The sequence below is a fragment of the Psittacula echo genome (assembly GCF_963264785.1).
Source record: "Psittacula echo genome assembly, chromosome: 2".
Taxonomy (NCBI): domain Eukaryota; kingdom Metazoa; phylum Chordata; class Aves; order Psittaciformes; family Psittacidae; genus Psittacula; species Psittacula echo.
In genome coordinates, this window is record NC_137737.1 from 159873250 (window position 1) to 159892615 (window position 19366).

Genomic DNA, 19366 nt, shown 5'->3' on the forward strand with positions numbered 1-19366 from the left:
TCTCTTCCTCATTGTGGAAGGACAATTTAGTTTCTGCTATGGATACAATGAGCTGAACCACAGCATCCTGAAGCACGCAGGGGAAAAAATAGCCCAAAATACAATATCCTCTCCCAGACCAAGTCTGAACTACACAGAGGTGGTTAAAGTGCACTTTGCTTGTGCCAAAGTGCATTTCATCCCTCCAATGTGAAACCTCCTTCTTAACCCAACATTTTCCCCTCCCTCTTCCTCCTCCTCTCATGACATTCACTCCCTCCCACAGCGTTTTTCCCTTTTAATTCTGTTTGTGCAAGGGCACCATTTTCTCCTTGAGGAGAAAAGGCACAAACCACCCTCACATGTAAAACCCTTCTTCCCTTCCTCCCATTGCATCCCTGACCCAAGCCCAGGTCTTATACTTGGATGCTGTCGTTGCCTTGTGTTTCCCCATTGAACTGATTCAGAGAGTCTGAAAAGGGCAGCACAGCTCCACTACATCAAAGAGATAGGATTAGATCTAATCTTGTTTATCAGCACAATTAAGGCTCTCATTCAATCTTCTTCCCATACTCTGGAGGAGGGAAAGAAAAGATCCAAAGCACTTGGCAACTCTGAAGAGGGATTAAAAGTTCACATCAGAAGCACAATGCAGCAATACCTGGTTCAACCAGAAACCTGGTGTTTGCTTTTGTGTCCAAAGAAAGGCACAAAATACCCATATCAAAATCCTTCATTAGGCAAACCCCAGCCCCATTGCCTGCAATGACTGTGCAGAACATACAGAACCAGCTTTCCAATAGCACCAAAGGAGCATGAGGTAACAGGAAGGGCATCATCTCAGAATTCAAAGTCCTCAGTGGTCATGTCGATCGCCCAGGCAAACTTCTCCCTCTGTGTCTTGTTGTAGATCTTCTCAATGGGCACACCAAACTTCTTACACCTATACAAAACATGGAATCATAGACTGCTTTGGGTTGGAAAGGACCTTAAGGTCATCCAGTTCCAACCTCTGCCATGGGCAGGGACACCTCACACTAGACCATGTCGCCCTGTCCAACCTGGCTTTGATCACTGCAAGGGATGGAGCATTCACCACTTCTCTGGGCACCCTGTGCCAGCGCCTCACCACCCTTACAGTAAAGAACTTCTTCCTTAGATCCAACCTGAACTTTCCCTGTTTCAATTTGAACCCAAACTCATCAGTTGGAATGTGCTACCCCCATCCCACCATGCTTCCACCACGGTGGTCCTCAGCTCAGGGTGCAGCATCTTTCACCCAAACTCCTTTAGCCCCAAGCTCCTCATGGAATTAGCTTTGTAAGACATGCAAAGGGACCTTTTCTTGCCCTAAACCCAGAACGAACATCCTGCAACCAGTTATTTGCAGCAAGGGAAGCCTTAGCTTTGGAATGCCCTATCCCTGGCAGTGTTCAAGGCAGGTTGGACACAGCCTTGGGTGACATGGTCTAGTGTGAGGTGTCCCTGTCCATGGCAGGGGGACTGGAACTGGATGATCTTAAGGTCCTTTCCAACCCAAATCATTCCATGATTCTACCTGCACATCCCTGAAGGAACATTTACCCCATGGGATTTCCAACACTTACCAAGCTATGCTAATCCTGGGGTCCAGGTAATTCAGCTTGGACGTGCCCAGAGCTATCTGCTTGTTCTCCTCTTTATCTGTGGCCTGGACATTCAACTTGGCGAGCTGCTCTTCCAGCTGCTTCAACTTCTTCTTCTTCTTCTCCACATTGCTGAGGGCAAAGGAAGAACACCACAGACAGCGTGGTAAAGGGGAGAAGAAACAGAGGTGAAATACAGAGTTCTCCTGGTCTGGTGCTGTGTGAACACATGATGGGAAGCCAATGAGCTTCAGTTTAGTCTCTACACTGACATTATGTCCTATAAAGCTCAAACCTACAAATACTCCAGAACGGCAGTTAAAGATGCCATTCAACACTAACCTATTTCTCAAGTACTTTGACCTGATAAGACACTTTATTAAAGGTTATCACAATCAAGGCTGGGCAAGCACAAAGTCCAGCATGCAAAGGCCATCTCCCTCAAAACCAGGCTCCATGAGCAACTGATAACCTGCTCTGCATCTCACTAACACAGGGAAACAAGAAACCCCAACAGTAGAAGTTAACATACAAGCCTTGTTTCTCGACTCCAGCTTCCTCCTGTCTTTAGGAATTAAGTCACAATTGGGCTTCGAAAGGTCGGGAGCAAATCTGGACAGACCCCATGCAATGATCCAAAGAAGTGGTGAATGCTCCATCCCTGACAGTCTTCAAGGCCAGGCTGGACAGAGCCTTGGGTGCCGTGGTTTAGTGTGAGGTGTCCCTGCCCATGGCAGTGGGGTTGGAACTGGATGATCTTAAGGTCCCTTCCAAACCAAACCATTCCATGTTCTGTGATTCTATGACTACTGCAGAGATCAGGCTACAATCCACAACTCAAGCATCCCCCAAGAAAACACGCATCAAGGCCAGTCTGTGTAACCCTAGCTCCAATCTCATGCACCATGGCATTTGTAGGATAACCCCAAGCCACTAGCTTGGGTTGAAGTCACAGTATTCAGTGAGGTTGCCCTATCACAAAGGAATTCCCCTTGGAGAAGCTCTTTACAATCCTACTGTTGCAAGGAGCCATTCACAAGACCTTGACTGATCTACCAGGCTGCCATGGGACAAGTGGTACCCAATATGGGTACTTCTGTTATGAGCTGCATATCAGGTGTACGACCATACCATCCCCATCTGAACTGAGATCCCTCTGCACATAAGGGTTGTAAGGAAGAGTCACTCACGCTTCTGCTTTGGCATCTTTTGTGTCATTGAACTCATCTTCAGCTTTCTTCAGCTCCTCTTGGGCTTCCTCAACTTGCTGTTTCTTGGCATCGATCTGTGCAGGTAAGCACAAAGTCAGCCCATGGTCTTCTCCCCCTCTTCTCCTTTCATTTGAAACAGAACTCCTCACTTATGAGCCCTACTCTATCCCCAACAACTCATCCCTGCAGCACTTGCTGGAGCTCAAGCATTTCCTAGCATCTTGCAAAATAGGGACAGGACAAGGGGTGATGGGTTTAAACTGAAACAGGGGAAGTTCAGGTTGGAGATAAGGAAGAAGTTCTTTACTGTGAGGGTGCTGAGGCGCTGGCCCAGGGTGCCCAGAGAAGCTGTGGCTGCCCCATCCCTGGCAGTGCTCAAGGCCAGGTTGGACACAGGGGCTTGGAGCACCCTGCTCCAGTGGAAGGGGTCCCTGCCCATGACAGGGGTTGGAACTGGATGAGCTTCAAGGTCCCTTCCAACACAAACCATTCCACGATCCTATGAAAAACCACCCAAACCCTGTGCCAAGTTGCTTCATCCAGCACTTGAGCTTACCCCACCCCTCTCTACCCTGGGCTGCTGCTGTCTCTGCACTCATTAAAAAGGCCTCTATTCCTGGTTCATCCTCTGTCATGCTTGATCAATGTGAGCTCTTTAGGCATCAGGTTATTCTCACTCCCCTACCTCCTCTAACCCCCCCCAAAAGAAGGCATCAGAGGTAAGATCATGTCTGGGGCTGTTGTTTGGTCAGTCTTACCTTGGTCTGGAGGATTTGCATTGACTTCTCATGGGTTTTTGGTGTAGACCTCTGATGGTTGCACAGGATGGCCACAGCTCTGTTGGCTCGGTTGTAGGCAAGGAGCTTTTCTGCAACGCTGTCTTCAGCTGGAAAGAAATGGAAGCATCGCTGGGTCTCTGGGATATAGTTGGGAAGTTGGGGAAGGCAGGGAACAAACCAACAGCAAGTTGTTTGCCTTTCCCAGGGGAGAACAATACTGGCTGTGGAAAGCGATGAAGGACACTTGAGCATTAGTGAGTGATGCATGAGTGATGAAGCACAGTATTCAAGGCAGGCAAAGATAATGCCACCAACCAGCAATGCAAGGAAAGGGGAAGAATCATGGCTATCACGATCCTTCCTGACTCCCATCATGAATATCAGTCAGAAAAAGTAGCTATTTCTTACTTAGCACAGTTCCCAACCTTCTGTATGCTCCCTTAAGTTACGTGGTACATAACTTACAATGCACCCTACAACGTGGTGCATCACCTACCAAGGAGAGAACCTAAGGTCCCAAAGGGATGGACAGACATGGCTGAGCCCATTGGTCACACAAAGCAGCTGGTGATACCACACACACAATGTTAGTAACTCACGGTTAGTAAGGGCCTTGAGCTGCTCCTGCAGGGTGATGGAGGCATTGTAGGTCCTGAACACTTTGGCAGTCAAACCATCCATCAGATTCTGGAGGTGTTTGTTCAGGATGGATGTCTGGAGGGAGGAAAACAAGACAGAAGGTGGGGGAAAGGAAGGGAGAGAACAAGCAGAAGTTGTGACAATAAAACCTTCAGACCCCATCAGACACTGGAAGCTGCTCTGAGGTCTCCACGCAGCTTCTCTTCTCCAGGCTGAACAGCCCCAATGTTCTCAGCCTGGCTCCATACAGGAGCTGCTCCAGCCCCTGCTCATCCTTGTGCCCTCCTCTGGACTTGCTCCAACAGCTCCATGTCCTTCTTATGCCAAGGACACCAGAACTGCACCCAGTGCTGCAAGTGGGGTCTCACCAGAGTAGAGAGTCAACAATTTCTGCTCATCCATGTCCAAAAGAACACATCTCACATCTGACACATATCGTATCTGATCTCTGTTCTATGGAGCACATGGGGATGCATCAGGACTGGAAACATGAGATGCCACGAAGTTATCTGTGGTTTGGGTTATACCTTATCTGTACCAACAAAGCCTGTCCCAGATAAATGCTACATAACCAGACAAGAGCAGGCTCTTTGCTGGCAAGATGGGCAAGTGGCTTTGTAGGTGATGCAGGCAGAGTGATGGGTGGCAGCTTCCTATTTCCCATACTGAGGAAGAGGAGGGAAGAGGGTTTTGGAGAGGAGCAGCTTGGGCAGGAAGGCTGAAGCACCTCTCCCCAGCATCCCTGTGCTCCTGCAGCCTCTCACACTTCTGCTGAGCCCCAGCGAGGTGCAAAAGCATCGAAGAGCTGAGGTTTGACACCTCCAGCAATGCCCCGAGCAACGTGTGTGTGGGCAAGTGTTCCCAGGCTAAAAATAGAGCCTGAGCAGATGAGTTAGAGGAGGGAAGGAGCAGAAAGCCACCTCCTCAGCAGGGACACAGGTAACTCGTGGGTGCGGGAAGCAGCCGAGCTGGCAGTCAGAGAACCAGAGATGCTACCAGTGCAGAAAGAGGATGGAGAAAGATATCGCAGCATCCCAACAGCCTGTTCCAACTGTTACAGTGATGCCTCTGGAGGGGGGATAGTGAAAACCAGGGTACAGGGTGACAATGATGCAACACCACAGCCTGGAAGCCTGCAGGCTGGACAAGGGTGTCATGGGTTTGTTCCTATTCCCTCTGGGCCATCAGTGCTGCTTTAAAAGCTTAGAGACATCAACTCACTTTGAGCCTGTCGAAGAGTTCATCTGCAGGGCTCTTGTTCTTCATAAACAGCTTCAGGTTCTTGAACACCTAAAAGAAGAGGAAAGGAAGGCTCTGGTCAGGGACAAGAGCAAACTGTTCCCAGACACCTCCCTCACCTCCATCAGTGTCCTCATCCAGATAGTCCCTGATTCAGACTCATAATACACACCCTACCACACCTCCAACCTTCCCAGCTTCAAGGGACCCCAAAGTCACTGGTTTCACAGGCTGTTTTTCCCCATCTCTGCTATCCTTGGCACTCCAGTTTCCCCACAAACACCATTAAAGGCATCTACCCCAAGGACAAAGCAAAAGAGTAAGATACCAATGAAGACAGCTCAAGTCCTAATGCCCACCAGTCAACTGAGGATGCTCCAGCAGGAGACAGGACTTCTCTGATGGTTTATGGGCTAGAAACCTTTGGCACTGTGAAAGCCCTACCCCAAAATTTGTCCAGGACAGGGTTAACGAGTGTGGATCCTCATCTTCAGGACAGAGTTAGTAATTGTATGGCATCATCCCATATGAGGATAGGCTGAGAAAGTTGGGGCTGTTCAGCCTGGAGAACAGAAGCTGCGTGGAGACCTCAGAGCAGCTTCCAGTGTCTGAAGGGGGCCTACAAGGATGCTGGGGATGGACTCTTCATTAGGGACTGTAGTGACAGGACAAGGGGTGATGGGTTCAGACTGAAACAGGGGAAGTTTAGATTGGATCTAAGGAAGAAATTCTTTACTGAGAGGGTGGTGAGGCACTGGAATGGGTTGCCCAGGGAGGTTGTGAATGCTCCATCCTTGGCGGTGTTCAAGGCCAGGTTGGATGAGGTCTTGGGTGGCATGGTTTAATGTGGGGTGTCCGTGCCCATGGCAGGGGGGTTGGAACTGGATGATCTCAAGGTCCTTTCCAATCCAAACCATTCTATGATTCTATGATTCTATCATCCAGCCCCATTGCATCTCATGCACATGCTGCCACCACGGTGTTAAAGGCCAGGAGGCATCTTTGCAACAGGTTTCAATGCAGATTTGGGACTGATGACCACTGAATGAACCGAGCCACCCATCTAACACTGCACTAAGCTGTGTTGTTGGTCACTGCCTCCACTTCTGCCCCACTCACCGGCTTCTCCACAGACACTTTGTTGTAGTAACGGATGGAGTCTTTCCCAAGGAAGTCGAACTCCACCACGTGCTTCTGCCCATCCAGCTCAGGGTGCAGCCTGATGTGCTCCACACGCAGGGAGCAGCAGCCAACTGTGTCTGCGGTCTCACCTTCCTCCTTCTCATTGCCAGCTCGCAGGGCCAACTGGAAGGAGACCACAGGTTATCCATCCCAGCCCACCCCAATTCCCCTTTCTGAGGTTATCTGGGGCTGGAGAAGAGAAGCTGCGTGGAGACCTCAGAGCAGCTTCCAGGGTCTGAAGGGGGCTACAAGGATGCTGGAGAGGGACTCTTCATCAGGGACTGTAGCAATGGGGACCTGGAAGCCAGGTGAGACCACGGATACCTTATCAATGAAGTAGAGGGCCACTGCTCTTTGCCGGTCCTTCATCTCCTTGGAGTTCCAATCGATCCGGTATTGAGCACGGATCTTGTGGACAACATCCTTTAAGCGCCGAGCTACCTCGTATTTCTCCCAGTCCTTCTGCCCCTGGAAACACAGGCAGAGACTTCTTCACCAGTGCCCCATCTTCCTTCCACCGCAACCAGTCAAACCCTGTTCTGGGAGCACCTCCAGCACCTTAATAATGCCCAAACCCCATTGTGTACTTAAGATCCATGAAGTGGCAAAATAAGAGCAGAAACAGATCCCATTGGGTGTCTGTGCCCTCTTCTGACTGGTTGGGTTTGGGATCCTGGACAAGTTTGAGCTGCTTGTAGTCTGGAGGTGTCCTCCATCAGCCAGCACAGAGCCAAGTGGTCAAGCACTGCATGGCCATGACCACTGCTACTTGGATACCACCATGGACTGACACAAAGCACTTCAGTTGTGCCCAACTTCCATGCAATGTTCTTGCTTGCTTTGAGGATTGGAAATAGCTTTAAATCACCTTTCCCTCCCCTAAAAGCATTCACTCCCTTCCACGGCACTACAGATTGATCCCACTTCCCCTACTATCCATTTAACAACATAAATGAATTCAACCCCATAGACTCTGGTCCTCTCAGCCCTTGTCTGGCCTTCAACAGCCTTCCCTGGACACATGAGCAGCATGGCACAGGGATGGCTCTGCCACTAGCAGTCCATCCCACTGAATAGGATTGACGCTTAATAGTCATCTCTGCCCTTTTCCCCCATCACCCAATGGCACACCAGTTTAGCTTAGCCCTTTTTGGGGTGGAAAAGTATGTTTTTGGCGACGTGACAGCCACATCTCCGCTTTCCCCTGACTAAAAGCCAGTTGTCCACAAGGCACCAGCTCTGCCTGACCAGCAGCATCCCTCCAACCTTCAGCTTGGAGCTGGGGTTCAGCATGATGTACTTCAGTGTGTGCTGGATGTTCTCTGTCCACGAGGCCAGCCAGGTCACGGTGTTGTCGCAGCGCACCTCCTTCCACTTGTGTCCTTGTGGTGGCTCAGGGATCTTGGAGTCCCTGTGGGCAGAGCAGGGTTACAGCCCTCAGACCATGAAGAAACAGGTCATCAGCTCAGCTCTTTCTTCACAGTCAGCCAAGGATGATCAACACGTTGTACTATTGCTTACAGTAAACACACAGCCCAACCAGAACTGCTCCACAACATGAACTGAATGATCTTGAAATCCTTTCCAACCCAAACCATTCTATGATCAGGTCTTTATCATTTGGATGCTGAGGAAAACAAGAGGACTTGCTGGGCTGGTGGGGAGGTGTTTTAAATCAAGGTCACAATGCCTTCATATGGGTGGTTTAAGACCAATTCAACTCATGTAACTTAGAGGGCAAACCCTCTTAATTCAATCACTGCTTTCCCTCCCTCCAGTGAGCATCATGATGCTTCCAGCCAGCGAAAGGGACCCTTGTTTAGGAGGAATGCCATTTAGGAGGAAAGCCATTCCTAATGCGCTTCATTTAGAAGAGGAGCACAAAAGGAATACACAGTTGTCCCTTCTTCAGAGAGACCACAGGAGCACCGCAGTGCTTGCAGTTAATGTTGGGTGAACAGTGTGGGCACCAGTGAGATAGGAGATGCTGAACAGCTTCCTGCCCACTGTACACTGATAAAGAAACCAAAAGTCAGACCTCATTGCAAAGCAGGCCTGTGGAGGTGATAAAAGAGCAACGCAGAGCAACAAGCTCAAACCTCAGGGTGTGCAGAGGAGCGATTGTAGGAGACAGCAAAACCCCACAGAGGCCATAGGTAGAGGTCTGGTGCTCACCCCAGTCCCAAAAGCAGCCCCACAGCTCTTCCCATAGCAACTCACTTGCTGCAGTTGATGATAATATCTTCTGGCATGATCCTCTTCTTCAGCATGCCCATCTTGGGGTGGTCACCACGGCCACGGAAGAGCCCAGGCGGCTCGGTTTTGAAGTTGCCTATCTTCTCCCGGTGCCCATCGAGGATGCAGTACCCATATTCCTCCTGGATCTTATCCGCCTCCTCCTTCAGTTTCTGGAATGAGCATCACGCCACAATCATCCCATGGGATGATGCCAAAACTCCGTAACTTGTGACTACCTATCAGCATCCCTAGAGATACTCAAAGGGTAGAGAGCTCAAAGGGTTACAGGAAACACGGGTCCAAATCCAATCCCCAAGCATGGCTCATCTCCACCTACTTTGCAAACCCTCACAATGATGCTTTCCCAGTGCAATATGCTGATGGAACAAGCCTTTGTGCCACCATCCCTTTAGCAAGGGCCACCATCTGTAGACCAAGCAGGACCCCAAACCATGGTACAAGGACTACTGGTACCCTGTAAAACTACGGAACATACAGGATCTACAGATGCAGTTTAATGAAGAGAAGGGTGATGGTCATGGGGACAGAGGGAGTCCAAAGGGCAAACAGGACAGGGCATAACACAAAGAAAGGAGAGAAGCAGGAACCAAAATACCCCAAACTGGTCCCAACCTGTATCAGCCAGTCCCGGATGCCATAGAAAACAGTCCTCACCTGCTTCTCCTCTTTGGGGAGCGCTTTCCGTGCCTCATTTTTGTCCACAAAGTACTTGTGGATCTCACTGAAGTCACACTTGTCCAGGTCCTTGATTATCTTCCGCTCTGCTGAGGTCATCTCCTGAGCAAGAGATGAGAGGGGATGGGTAAAGCCAGGAGGCAAAACTGACTCCCCCCAGAGCTGCTGCCTATGAGTCTCCTTCACAGACAAGGAAGGAGAACTACATGGAAGGGTTTGGGTGGAAAGCACCTTAAGATCATCCAGTTCTAACCCCCTGCCATGGGCAGGGACACCTCACACTAAACCATGGCACCCAAGGCTCTGTCCAACCTGGCCTTGAATACTGCCAGGGATGGAGCATTCACAACCTCTGGGCACCCTGTGCCAGCGCCTCAGCACCCTCACGGTAAAGAACTTCTGCCTTATCTCCAACCTGAACTTCCCCTGTTTCAGTTTGAACCCGTTACCCCTTGTCCTATCACTACAGTCCCTGATGAAGAGTCCATCCTCAGCATCCTTGTAGCCCCCTTCAGACACTGGAAGCTGCTCTGAGGTCTCCACACAGCTTCTCTTCTCCAGGCTGAACAGCCCCAGTGTTCTCAGCCTGGCTCCATACAGGAGGTGCTCCAGCCCCTGCTCATCCTCGTGGCCTCCTCTGGACTTGCTCCAACAGTTCCATGTCCTTCTTACGCTGAGGACACCAGAACTGCACACAGTGCTGCGAGGGGGGTCTCATGAGAGCAGAGGGACAGGATCACCTCCTTAGACCTGATCTTGATGTAGCCCAGGACATGGGTTATCTCTGTGCTGTTAGAACATGCCAGTTCCTCAGGAAGTCCAGCAGGAAGCAGCTATCCCATCTATCCCACCACATCCACCCAAGGGCACACAGATCTGCCATGGCAGGAGGGCAGGCTGCACGTGGACACTTGAGCTTGCACCCAGGGCAGCAAAACACAGCCAGGTCTGGAGTGGAGCAATCTCTAACCTCTGCTGTGGACACAAGTGGTCCCTAAGCATGACAGCAAGCAGCACCAAAGGTATCTGGGGACATCAAGACCCTACTAGGGCCAGTTTCTTTTATCTGGGGACTGAGCTGTGGGACCATGAGGTTAATCCTTTAGAGGAACACATGCTCCAAACCATTTGTGATGCTGTCTGCAAGTCCCAGCACCCACTTTCTTACGCAGCATCACTAAATCTCAGAGGGAACACAATGTGAAGCCCTCAAGGATGCTGCAAGCAGCAAGCCCCGGTCCAAACCCATAAGGAAATAAATCACATCATTTAAAATCTTACCATTATTATAGCCACAAAACTCATCCCCTCCATCCCACACTGTATCCTAGGATCTACCTGGGGACAACAAGATTAATGCTGAGTGTTTAATGCAGAGAACAGACATTAAGGAGGGAAGGTACCTTCCTCCAGTCATTGAAGAAGTTGGTCTGGAAGATCTCTTTGGTTGTATATTCATGATCAAGCATTTTGGCATAGAACGTGGCAATTTCCTCCGTGGCCAGGCTCAGCTTCAGGGGTTTGCCTGGGAAGGGAGAGGACCTTTAGCATCAGTGATGGGGACAGCTCAACCCCACAGCTCCAAGCAACTGGGTGATGAACCCTCATGCTAAACAGTGCCCAAACAGGGATGAGGAGTGAGAACAGACCCTGGCAGGACTTCAGCCTTGCCTGTGGATCAATAGCCAGAGCACGTGCTCAGCAGGATGCTGCTGCAGCCCATCTGCAAACACACACTTTATCTTCTCCAGAGGAGTGGGAATCACAGAATAGAATTGTGGAATGGTTTGGGTTGGAAAGGACCTTAAACTCATCCAGTTCCAACCCCTGCCACAGGCAGGGACACCTTCTACTAGAGCAGCTTGCTCCAAGCCCCTGTGTCCAACCTGGCCTTGAACACTGCCAGGGATGGAGCAGCCCATGTGTTCCCCTGCAGAGCTCCAAGGAGCGGTTCCATTCTCTCCTGTACCAGACACTGCGAGGTTTGGGGTTGCTGACCTCCACCTGAATTGCAGTGCACACTGGGTCACAGCCTCACAACAACCTATATACACCAGTCCAGCCATGGTGCCTTCCTGCTTTGTGTTGTTGCCTGTCCGCAACCAGCCTTTTCCATCCAGGAATGGTGATACCTTTCAGCAAATGGCCCATCACCACCCAATATCCCAGGACAAAGCCATCAGCCTGGATGCACACAACACACAGATGGGTCTCCAACAGCTCAGAAGCACAGGTAAGGTCCAAACCCTATGCAGGACAACACAGAGCTGCCAGGGCTCCTCTTCATAGAGCTAAGTCTCTGACAACCACATCGATGTCCCAGCAGTGCCCTCTGGTGACAGCGTTACCAGACACTTAATTCTCCCAAATTGGCCTTTTTCCTACTTTTTCTACTCTGCAAAGTCCACAAGGCACAGGAAGCCCATTGAGGGGGCTTAGGAGGACCAAGATCCCATGGGACTGGGGTTCCCTCCCATCTCTGGCATCCCTCGGTCAAGTTCTAAAGTCCTTTAGTCCTTTATGTGTTTTTCCCCTCAATTTGTTAGAAAACAGTTGAGGGATGAAGCTGAGAAAGGAGAGGAGAAGACAGCCCACCAGGTATGGCAGGAAACCAAGGGGGACACAGAGACCTGGATCTGTCCTGTTGATCTCAGCCCCTCAGTGATGCACTAAGGTGCTGCAATGTGATGCATAGGGACATCAGGAACCATGACCAGGAGCTTGGAGCAGCCCAGCCAAACCCTGCAGCATCTTGGTGAGCAAGTGATGCACTATCAGTCACGGAGGCCATGGAACAGACAAACTGCATCTCAAAAGCTAAATCCCGTTTTCCTGGCTTGTGGGGAAACCATCATGAGCTGACTTAAAGCTCAAACCCAAAAGGCATCTTAATGAGGAAATAAATGTGGTCTGGAGGAAATAAACACCTTCACAGCAGGTACATAAGGATTTCAAACAACAGCATCAAGATGCATTGCTTCTCCTTGGGCAACTTGGGGTCTAGACACCCCATTGCATGTCCTGCAGCAAGGAGAGGATGGGAACAGAGGTGCTCATCCCAGATCCACACATGGTTGCATTACAGCACCCTAGAACCAGCTGCAAACAGCTGCATAGAAGCCCTCACCCTGCTTGGGGTGCTCTGTATGAGATGGGATGGATGAAGCACCCTGCAGCCATCAGGGTTCATTGGCTCCCCAGTAACCCCTACTGTGTACAAACCCCTTCAGCTTTAACACAGGGTTCTGGCTTTAAAGAGCCTAAATATCCCATTGGATAATAGTGTGTGGTCTGCAATGGAATGGCAGTAGCTCTTTGGCCAGGCAGGGAACAACTCCACATGCCCAGGTCCCATCAGAAGGTGGACGTACCATTATAATAGAACTGCACATCCTCAGGCAGCGGCTCATAGAGGGGGGCAAAGTAGGGTCCTCGGTGCTCCAGCTGGATCCATTTTATCCCATCTTCTTTCTTCTCCTCTTCCCACCTGGGACAAGTGCACAGAGACCCATGAGAGCATCCCAGCCACAGGGTCTGGGATCTGCTCCCAAGAGAAGATGCTCTGAGCAGTGATGGTTGCCATAAAACCTGGGTAAAGTGCTGTTGTCTCTGCTCCTCAGTTTCCCCATTCTTTCAAACAAGGAAGACTGCAATAGAACCTAGGGGAAGGGGTCTTAAAGGAGGAGCCACACGTGGTGTGGTGACATAAAGGGATGTATGGGGGGGTGAAGGGATGGATCAGTCAACCAAGCACCTGGGCATAGGCAGAGACCCCATCGCTGAGCCACAAAGGCTGCTCAGTCTGCATAGAAGGGGCTGCAAGCACTAAAAGGTACCTCCTCTTCCCTCCCCAACCCTCACTGCCTCCTTTTCTTATTAAAGAGCACCCAAACCCAGATAAAAACAAGGTTCAGAGGTTCATGTGCATAGGCCACAGATGGGCAACACGCAAATTTAACATTATACCCATGATCTTAATGCAAGTAAGATGCTCATGCATCTCCCCCATCCAGAACAAACAGGATTTTGATGCCACTGCAAACATTAGCAGCGAGATTAAGCTTTAAAAGGCATTTAAAATAATATACATTATATACATGTAACATACATATATGTACTATACATAGTATATAACAGGCACCCTGAAGATCAGAATAGCATTAAAAGAGATAACCACAGGAATAAGCCCACTGTCAAAACACTGCTGAGAGCAGTGCATGGGATCCGCACCCTGCAGCTCCGCACCAGCCCCTTAACCCCAACATCCCTGGGAAAACACAACGATTTCTGGGAAAACACAAGGATTTCACCGCAGGGAAGGAAACACACCCTGTTGGTGGCTGGACTTGATGATATTAAAGGTCCTTCCCAACTTATTTGATGCTGAAAATGTGTTCCTTGCTCAGCAGCGCCCCGGAAGCGTTTCTGACCGTTCTCCTCCCCAACAGGAAACGCGGTGGAATAAACCGATTGCATCAAACAATGAAATGTGCTCGGAAAGCAGAGGAAAAGATAAAGGAAACCCAACAAGCTACAGAAGACTTGGCTAAAAGCACCGTGGAGACAGGCAGCCACAAAGGGGATGTGCAGGACACAGCAGCACTGATTGCAGGACACAGAATGGCTTCGTTTCTCCTCCCAAACCTATTCAAACCCCCACCCCATCAGAGCATCACCCTCACTCACCTACCGCAGCCCCCTGAGCCCAACCGCAGGCAAATTGGGGTGAACTGGGGGTGATGGACCCTGCGGCCAAGCAGCAAGGAGGTGAGATGCCGGTACATGGCACCAATGACCCACAGAGCATCCGATGCGGGTGGGTGGATGCTCAGGTCATCCCAAGCATCCTGCTACCCACCAGGGCATAGTGGTGATAGGACCACCGGAGGCATCACTACGAGAAGGTACCAACGCGTCCGAGCAGCGCAGGTTGTGGCACTTCCTATGTGGCAGGGCAGTGCATTATGGGAAGTGTAGTCCTGCATGTGTTTTGGGGTAAAATGTCCTCAAATTGGGGCTGATGCCATGTACCAGCCTCTTGCCTTTGCGCCAGCCCCTCCGAACAAGGCATTATATAGGAAAATAAGGTGCATAATCCCATTTTTCATGCCATTCTATGCCCCCCGAGCGCCATCCCATAGGTCCAGGCATCCATGGACACTCCTGAGTGGGGTAACAACCTAAAAGCTCCCCACAGGTCGGGTTTGCAACGGGTTCCAAAGCATCCAGCTCCCGAAATGCTCCTTTATCTTTAGGTATTGGGGTGCCCTGGGAGACAGTGACACCATGTGGCTAAAGCCACTGCTCCCAGCCACCTACAAAGGCAAATACAGCATCCACCTGCCACACTCATCCCAGTGCTCTCCTATCAAACAAGCTTGCCTGGATCACCCAAAAACTGCTGCAAAAGGAGGCAAAAAGGTAAATGAAGCCTCTCTACGCCTCCCTGTTGCAGGTCCCACTGTCTTAGAAGTGCCTTTATTACAGGGGTGTGCATAAATCATCTCTTTCACCAGCCACGAGCATCTCCCTTCCCTGGGTGGGCATCAGCAAAACCACTTCAGGAGGAAAACATACTGTATGTACTGTTATAAGGGTAAAACATACTGTTATACAAGTATTATTGTGGATTCAAGTCCTTGTGCTCTCTTATCTCTTCCTCCTGTGAAAAGCGCCGAGTTCGAGGCTTAAAATACAGCAAAGTTAAAATACAGTAATATAAATATAAATATTTTGCTTAAATAGAATATATTTATATAAATATCTTGTTACTAAGATATAGTAATAAAAAAGTTAAAGTTTTACTCTAAGAAATAAAGCTAAACCCCCAATTGCTTTAGGGTTACACCTGCCCACAGGCCCAAGGCACACAGGACACTTACCATTTCCACTTGTTTTTAGTGGCCTCTTTTTCTTCCTCTTTCTTCTTTTTAGCCTTTTTATTGCTCTTTTCCCCTCCTTCTTCCTTAGATTCCCTCTTTGGCTTCTTCCTTGGGGTCTCCTCCTCCTTCTCCTCCATTTCCTCCTCTGCCTTTTTCACCTTCCTTTTCCGTGGCACATCTCCCTTCCCTTCTTCACCCTCCTTGTCCTTCACCTCCTGCTTGATACCTGCACTCCGCATCTCACCCCATCCTTCATCCCCTTTCTCATCCTCCTCCTTCACCCCTTCCCTATCTTCACTTCCCTTTCCCACCCCATCTTTCTCCTCCAGTTCATCTCCCATGCAGTTTTCTCCTTCATTTGCCTTCTCCAGCTCTTGCTCCTCTTCCAGCTTTTCCTTCTTTATTGTCTTCTTCCCCATCTTTCCCACCTTTTCCTTTTTAACCTCCTTGCGCTTCCCTGTTTGTCCCTCCTGCTTTTTCTTCATGCCACCCTGTTTCCGGGTGTTGTTGTTGCTCCCTTGCTTGGCTCTTCCCTGTCCCCTTGTCTTATTGCTGCCCCCATCAGCACTTTCCTCCTTAATGCTTTCCGTAACATTCCCAGGACTTCCATCCAGTTTATCCTCCTTCCTCCCTCTTTTTCTTTCCTCCACTTCATCCTTCCTCCTCCCTCTTTCTCCCAGCAAACCCTTTTCCTTCTTCCTTCGCTTTTGCTTCTCTTTGCTTGTTAGGCCTTGGGCATCCTCTTGTTGCTGTAGGACAGGGAGGTCCAGCTCCTTCTCCTCACCTTCTGTCGTAGCAGCAAGCCCCACATCCATCTCCAAAGGCTCTTCAGAGAGGGATGAAGCCTCGTCAGCAACACCATCACTTGGCTTTGGGCCCTGCGGGAAGCAGCCATAAGGGAAGAAAAAGAAATCATGGAATGGTTTGGGTTGGAAGGCATCTTTAAGCTCATCCAATTCCAACCCCTGCCACGGGCAGGGACCCCTTCCACTGGAGCAGGGTGCTCCAAGCCCCTGTGTCCAACCTGGCCTTGAACACTGCCAGGGATGGGGCAGCCACAGCTTCTCTGGGCACCCTGGGCCAGCGCCTCAGCACCCTCACAGGGAAGAGCTTCTGCCTAAGAGCTCATCTCAGTCTCCCCTCTCCCAGGTTAAAGCCATTCCCCTTGGCCTGTCCCTACAGGCCCTTGTCCCAAGCCCCTCTCCAGGTTTCCTGCAGCCCCTTTAGGCACTGGAGCTGCTCTGAGGTCTCCCCTTCAGGAGCCTTCTCTTGTCCAGGCTGCCCCAGCCCAGCTCTCTCAGCCTGGCTCCAGAGCAGAGCAGAAGGGGAGAATCCCCTCCCTTGACACTGGGAATGCAGAGAGATTACCCCAAAGCCCAGGTGAAAGGAGGAGGTGCCAAGGGATGTGCCCCGTGCAGGACTGGGTTTAGGGGGTGACAATCCCCCTGCCCCGGGTTCCTTACCCCAACTCCAGCCTTAGTCTCCAAGAGCTGTTTTCCTGCTGCAGGTCCTGCTCTCCAGGGTTTGCACTGGGATCTACAACAGAAGCATGGACACTTCTCACAGCATTTGTGAGCAGCAGCATCCACATCTCCCATGCAAAGTTAGGGGATGCTCCCAACGAAGCCCTCATTTCCCTTCAAGCACAGCAGTACCATGGGTGCCGCAGCAGATGGAGATACCCCAAAGCAGCAGCAACTGGCCCCGGGTTGCAGCTTATCCTAGAATGGTCTGTGTTGGAAAGGACCTTAAAGCTCATCCAATTCCAACCCCTGCCACGGGCAGGGACACCTTCCACTGGAGCAGGGTGCTCCAAGCCCCTGTGTCCAACCTGGCCTTGAACACTGCCAGGGATGGGGCAGCCACAGCTTCTCTGGGCACCCTGGGCCAGCGCCTCAGCACCCTCACAGGGAAGAGCTTCTGCCTAAGAGCTCAGCTCAGTCTCCCCTCTGTCAAAAAGGGAGGTGGGAAACTCATCTTTGAGTCTCTCATGTTCCAAAAAGCAAAGCAAAACCTGAATGAGAAAGCAGCAAACACAGCCTAAACCAAGCTTATGTCCTGCAGGTTGAGCCTACATCTCCACAGGGTTGAGGTGACAGTGTCCCCTTGCACACGTGGAAGCTTGGGGTGTCCCTGCTGGGTCATTACCACCTCCCAACAGAGCAAGATGCCTGCCAGGCTGCTGAACATCCCATCCCCAGCTTGTGATCAGCACTACCACCAAAGCAAAAGCCCAACAAGTCAACTTATCCACACCAACCAAAGCCACATTCCTGCAGTCCATGCCAGGCAAGCTTAGAGCTGAGCTCAGGTCCTTACTTCAGTCTGTAATGAACTGGCCAGACCCGTTGCCCATCTTTCACCCCTCCTGGCTTCCCTTAGCAGGGCCAGTTTGGAAGCATGGCCTGATGCTACCCAGGAATGAGGTGGGAAGCCAGGTTTCCTCTCCCAAAGAGGATGTCAATGGTTCTCCTTCACATCCAAGTGACCACAAAGACCCACAGTTTCTTCTTTTAGCCAAACCATCCCATAGACACAGTTCTACAACATCAAGTGAGATTTTGGGCTCCTTTGTAAGAATCCATTTAGGCTGATGCTAAGTTACCAGCCTGCGGGACATCAGAGCAACACAGGGCTCAGGAAAGGCTTTGAGCCTGCTTAGGATGGAGGCAACAAGTCCTCATAACCAAACCAGGCCCTGGATGTCTCCTCGCAGCCAGAACACACCTTACACAATCCCCATTGAACTCATTAGGGTGAATGTCCCAGCAAAACACGCTCAGCCCCTCCAATCTCATTAGTAGTCCAGCACACCCATGACTCAGAAGGTCCTGCCACCACTTGGAATCAGCTCCTTCCCCACAAGGTCTTATTAGAGGCCTCTCACTGGACATGAAAGCCCCTGTCTCTAAGAGGCAAAGAGGATTAGCCTGCTAAGGACCAGTTTTATGAGCTCAGCTTCCTATGTCTGCCCAGATCTAGCATGGAGCAGAGGGAAGAAACACCCTTTTCCCAGGTTTTGGGAGGCTGGTTGTCCCCACCAGCCTTTCCCCACCGCCTACCTCTGTATTTATGTAGGTATGTGCACATGAGAAATCACAGCCTGCTGACTCCAGCAGCCTTGGGGAGGTTGGATGGGGACAGAAGCCTCCATTTCCACTCTCAAAGACCTGAGCTCAGGACATTGCACCATGGTGGGCTGGTCAGAACCATTGCCCATCTTTCACCGCTGCTGGCACCCCTCAATAGGGCAGTTGGGAAGCATGGCCTGACGCTACCCAGCCTGATGCTGGGACACTGCGTTTCTTCTCCCAAAGAGGATGAGAATGGCTCTCCTTCACATCCAGGTAAGCACAAAGCACAATTTGGGGCCCCAAATTCCACTTCTGATGCTTTTTGGCAGGCTTTAAAGTCTTTGAAGACACCAGGACATGGCCAAGCTGCCCAATGAAGGCAGCAGCAGCAGGGATACAGGAGGGATACATCAGCTCAGTGATACAGGAAGGAAAAACAGGGATGTACAACCCCATGGCAAAAAGAGAAAGGGCAAATTTGAAGTTCTCTGGCCAAAAAGCATTCAGGAAGTGGTCCAACTTACCTCGAAGAGTCTTCTGGCCCCACTGATTGCTCTTGGTGCAGGGTTGATTCAGTCTCCTCCTGAAACGTATTAACAGTGTTGATATGGGAGAGATTAGCTGGCATGGGTACCCCAACAGCAGCATCACCCCCAAGTAACCACCCATCCCCTGTGACAGCCAGCAAGGCCACAATAGCAATGCCCCATTGACATCCCCACTTCCTCATCCATCTTGGCGAGAAACCAGGAGCCCAAAACACCTTTTTCCAAGTGTTTTTCCAAGCACAAGGAGAACTTTGATGTTTTACGGGCTTAGGAA

At 50.5% G+C, this 19366-nt stretch overlaps 1 protein-coding gene across 1 annotated transcript; it reads right to left on the reverse strand.

Annotated features, from left to right (window-relative positions):
- Positions 1-819: 819 nt before the first annotated feature.
- TOP1MT (DNA topoisomerase I mitochondrial) lies at positions 820-14372 on the reverse strand (the record flags this gene model as incomplete). Its single annotated transcript, XM_080639666.1, has 14 exons — positions 820-922; positions 1587-1736; positions 2795-2889; positions 3574-3701; positions 4194-4308; positions 5455-5523; positions 6592-6777; positions 6979-7122; positions 7921-8065; positions 8875-9062; positions 9568-9690; positions 10992-11113; positions 12960-13075; positions 14275-14372. The coding sequence occupies 14 exons, from the start codon at positions 14370-14372 to the stop codon at positions 820-822; spliced, it is 1782 nt and encodes a 593-aa protein (XP_080495792.1).
- Positions 14373-19366: the final 4994 nt, after the last annotated feature.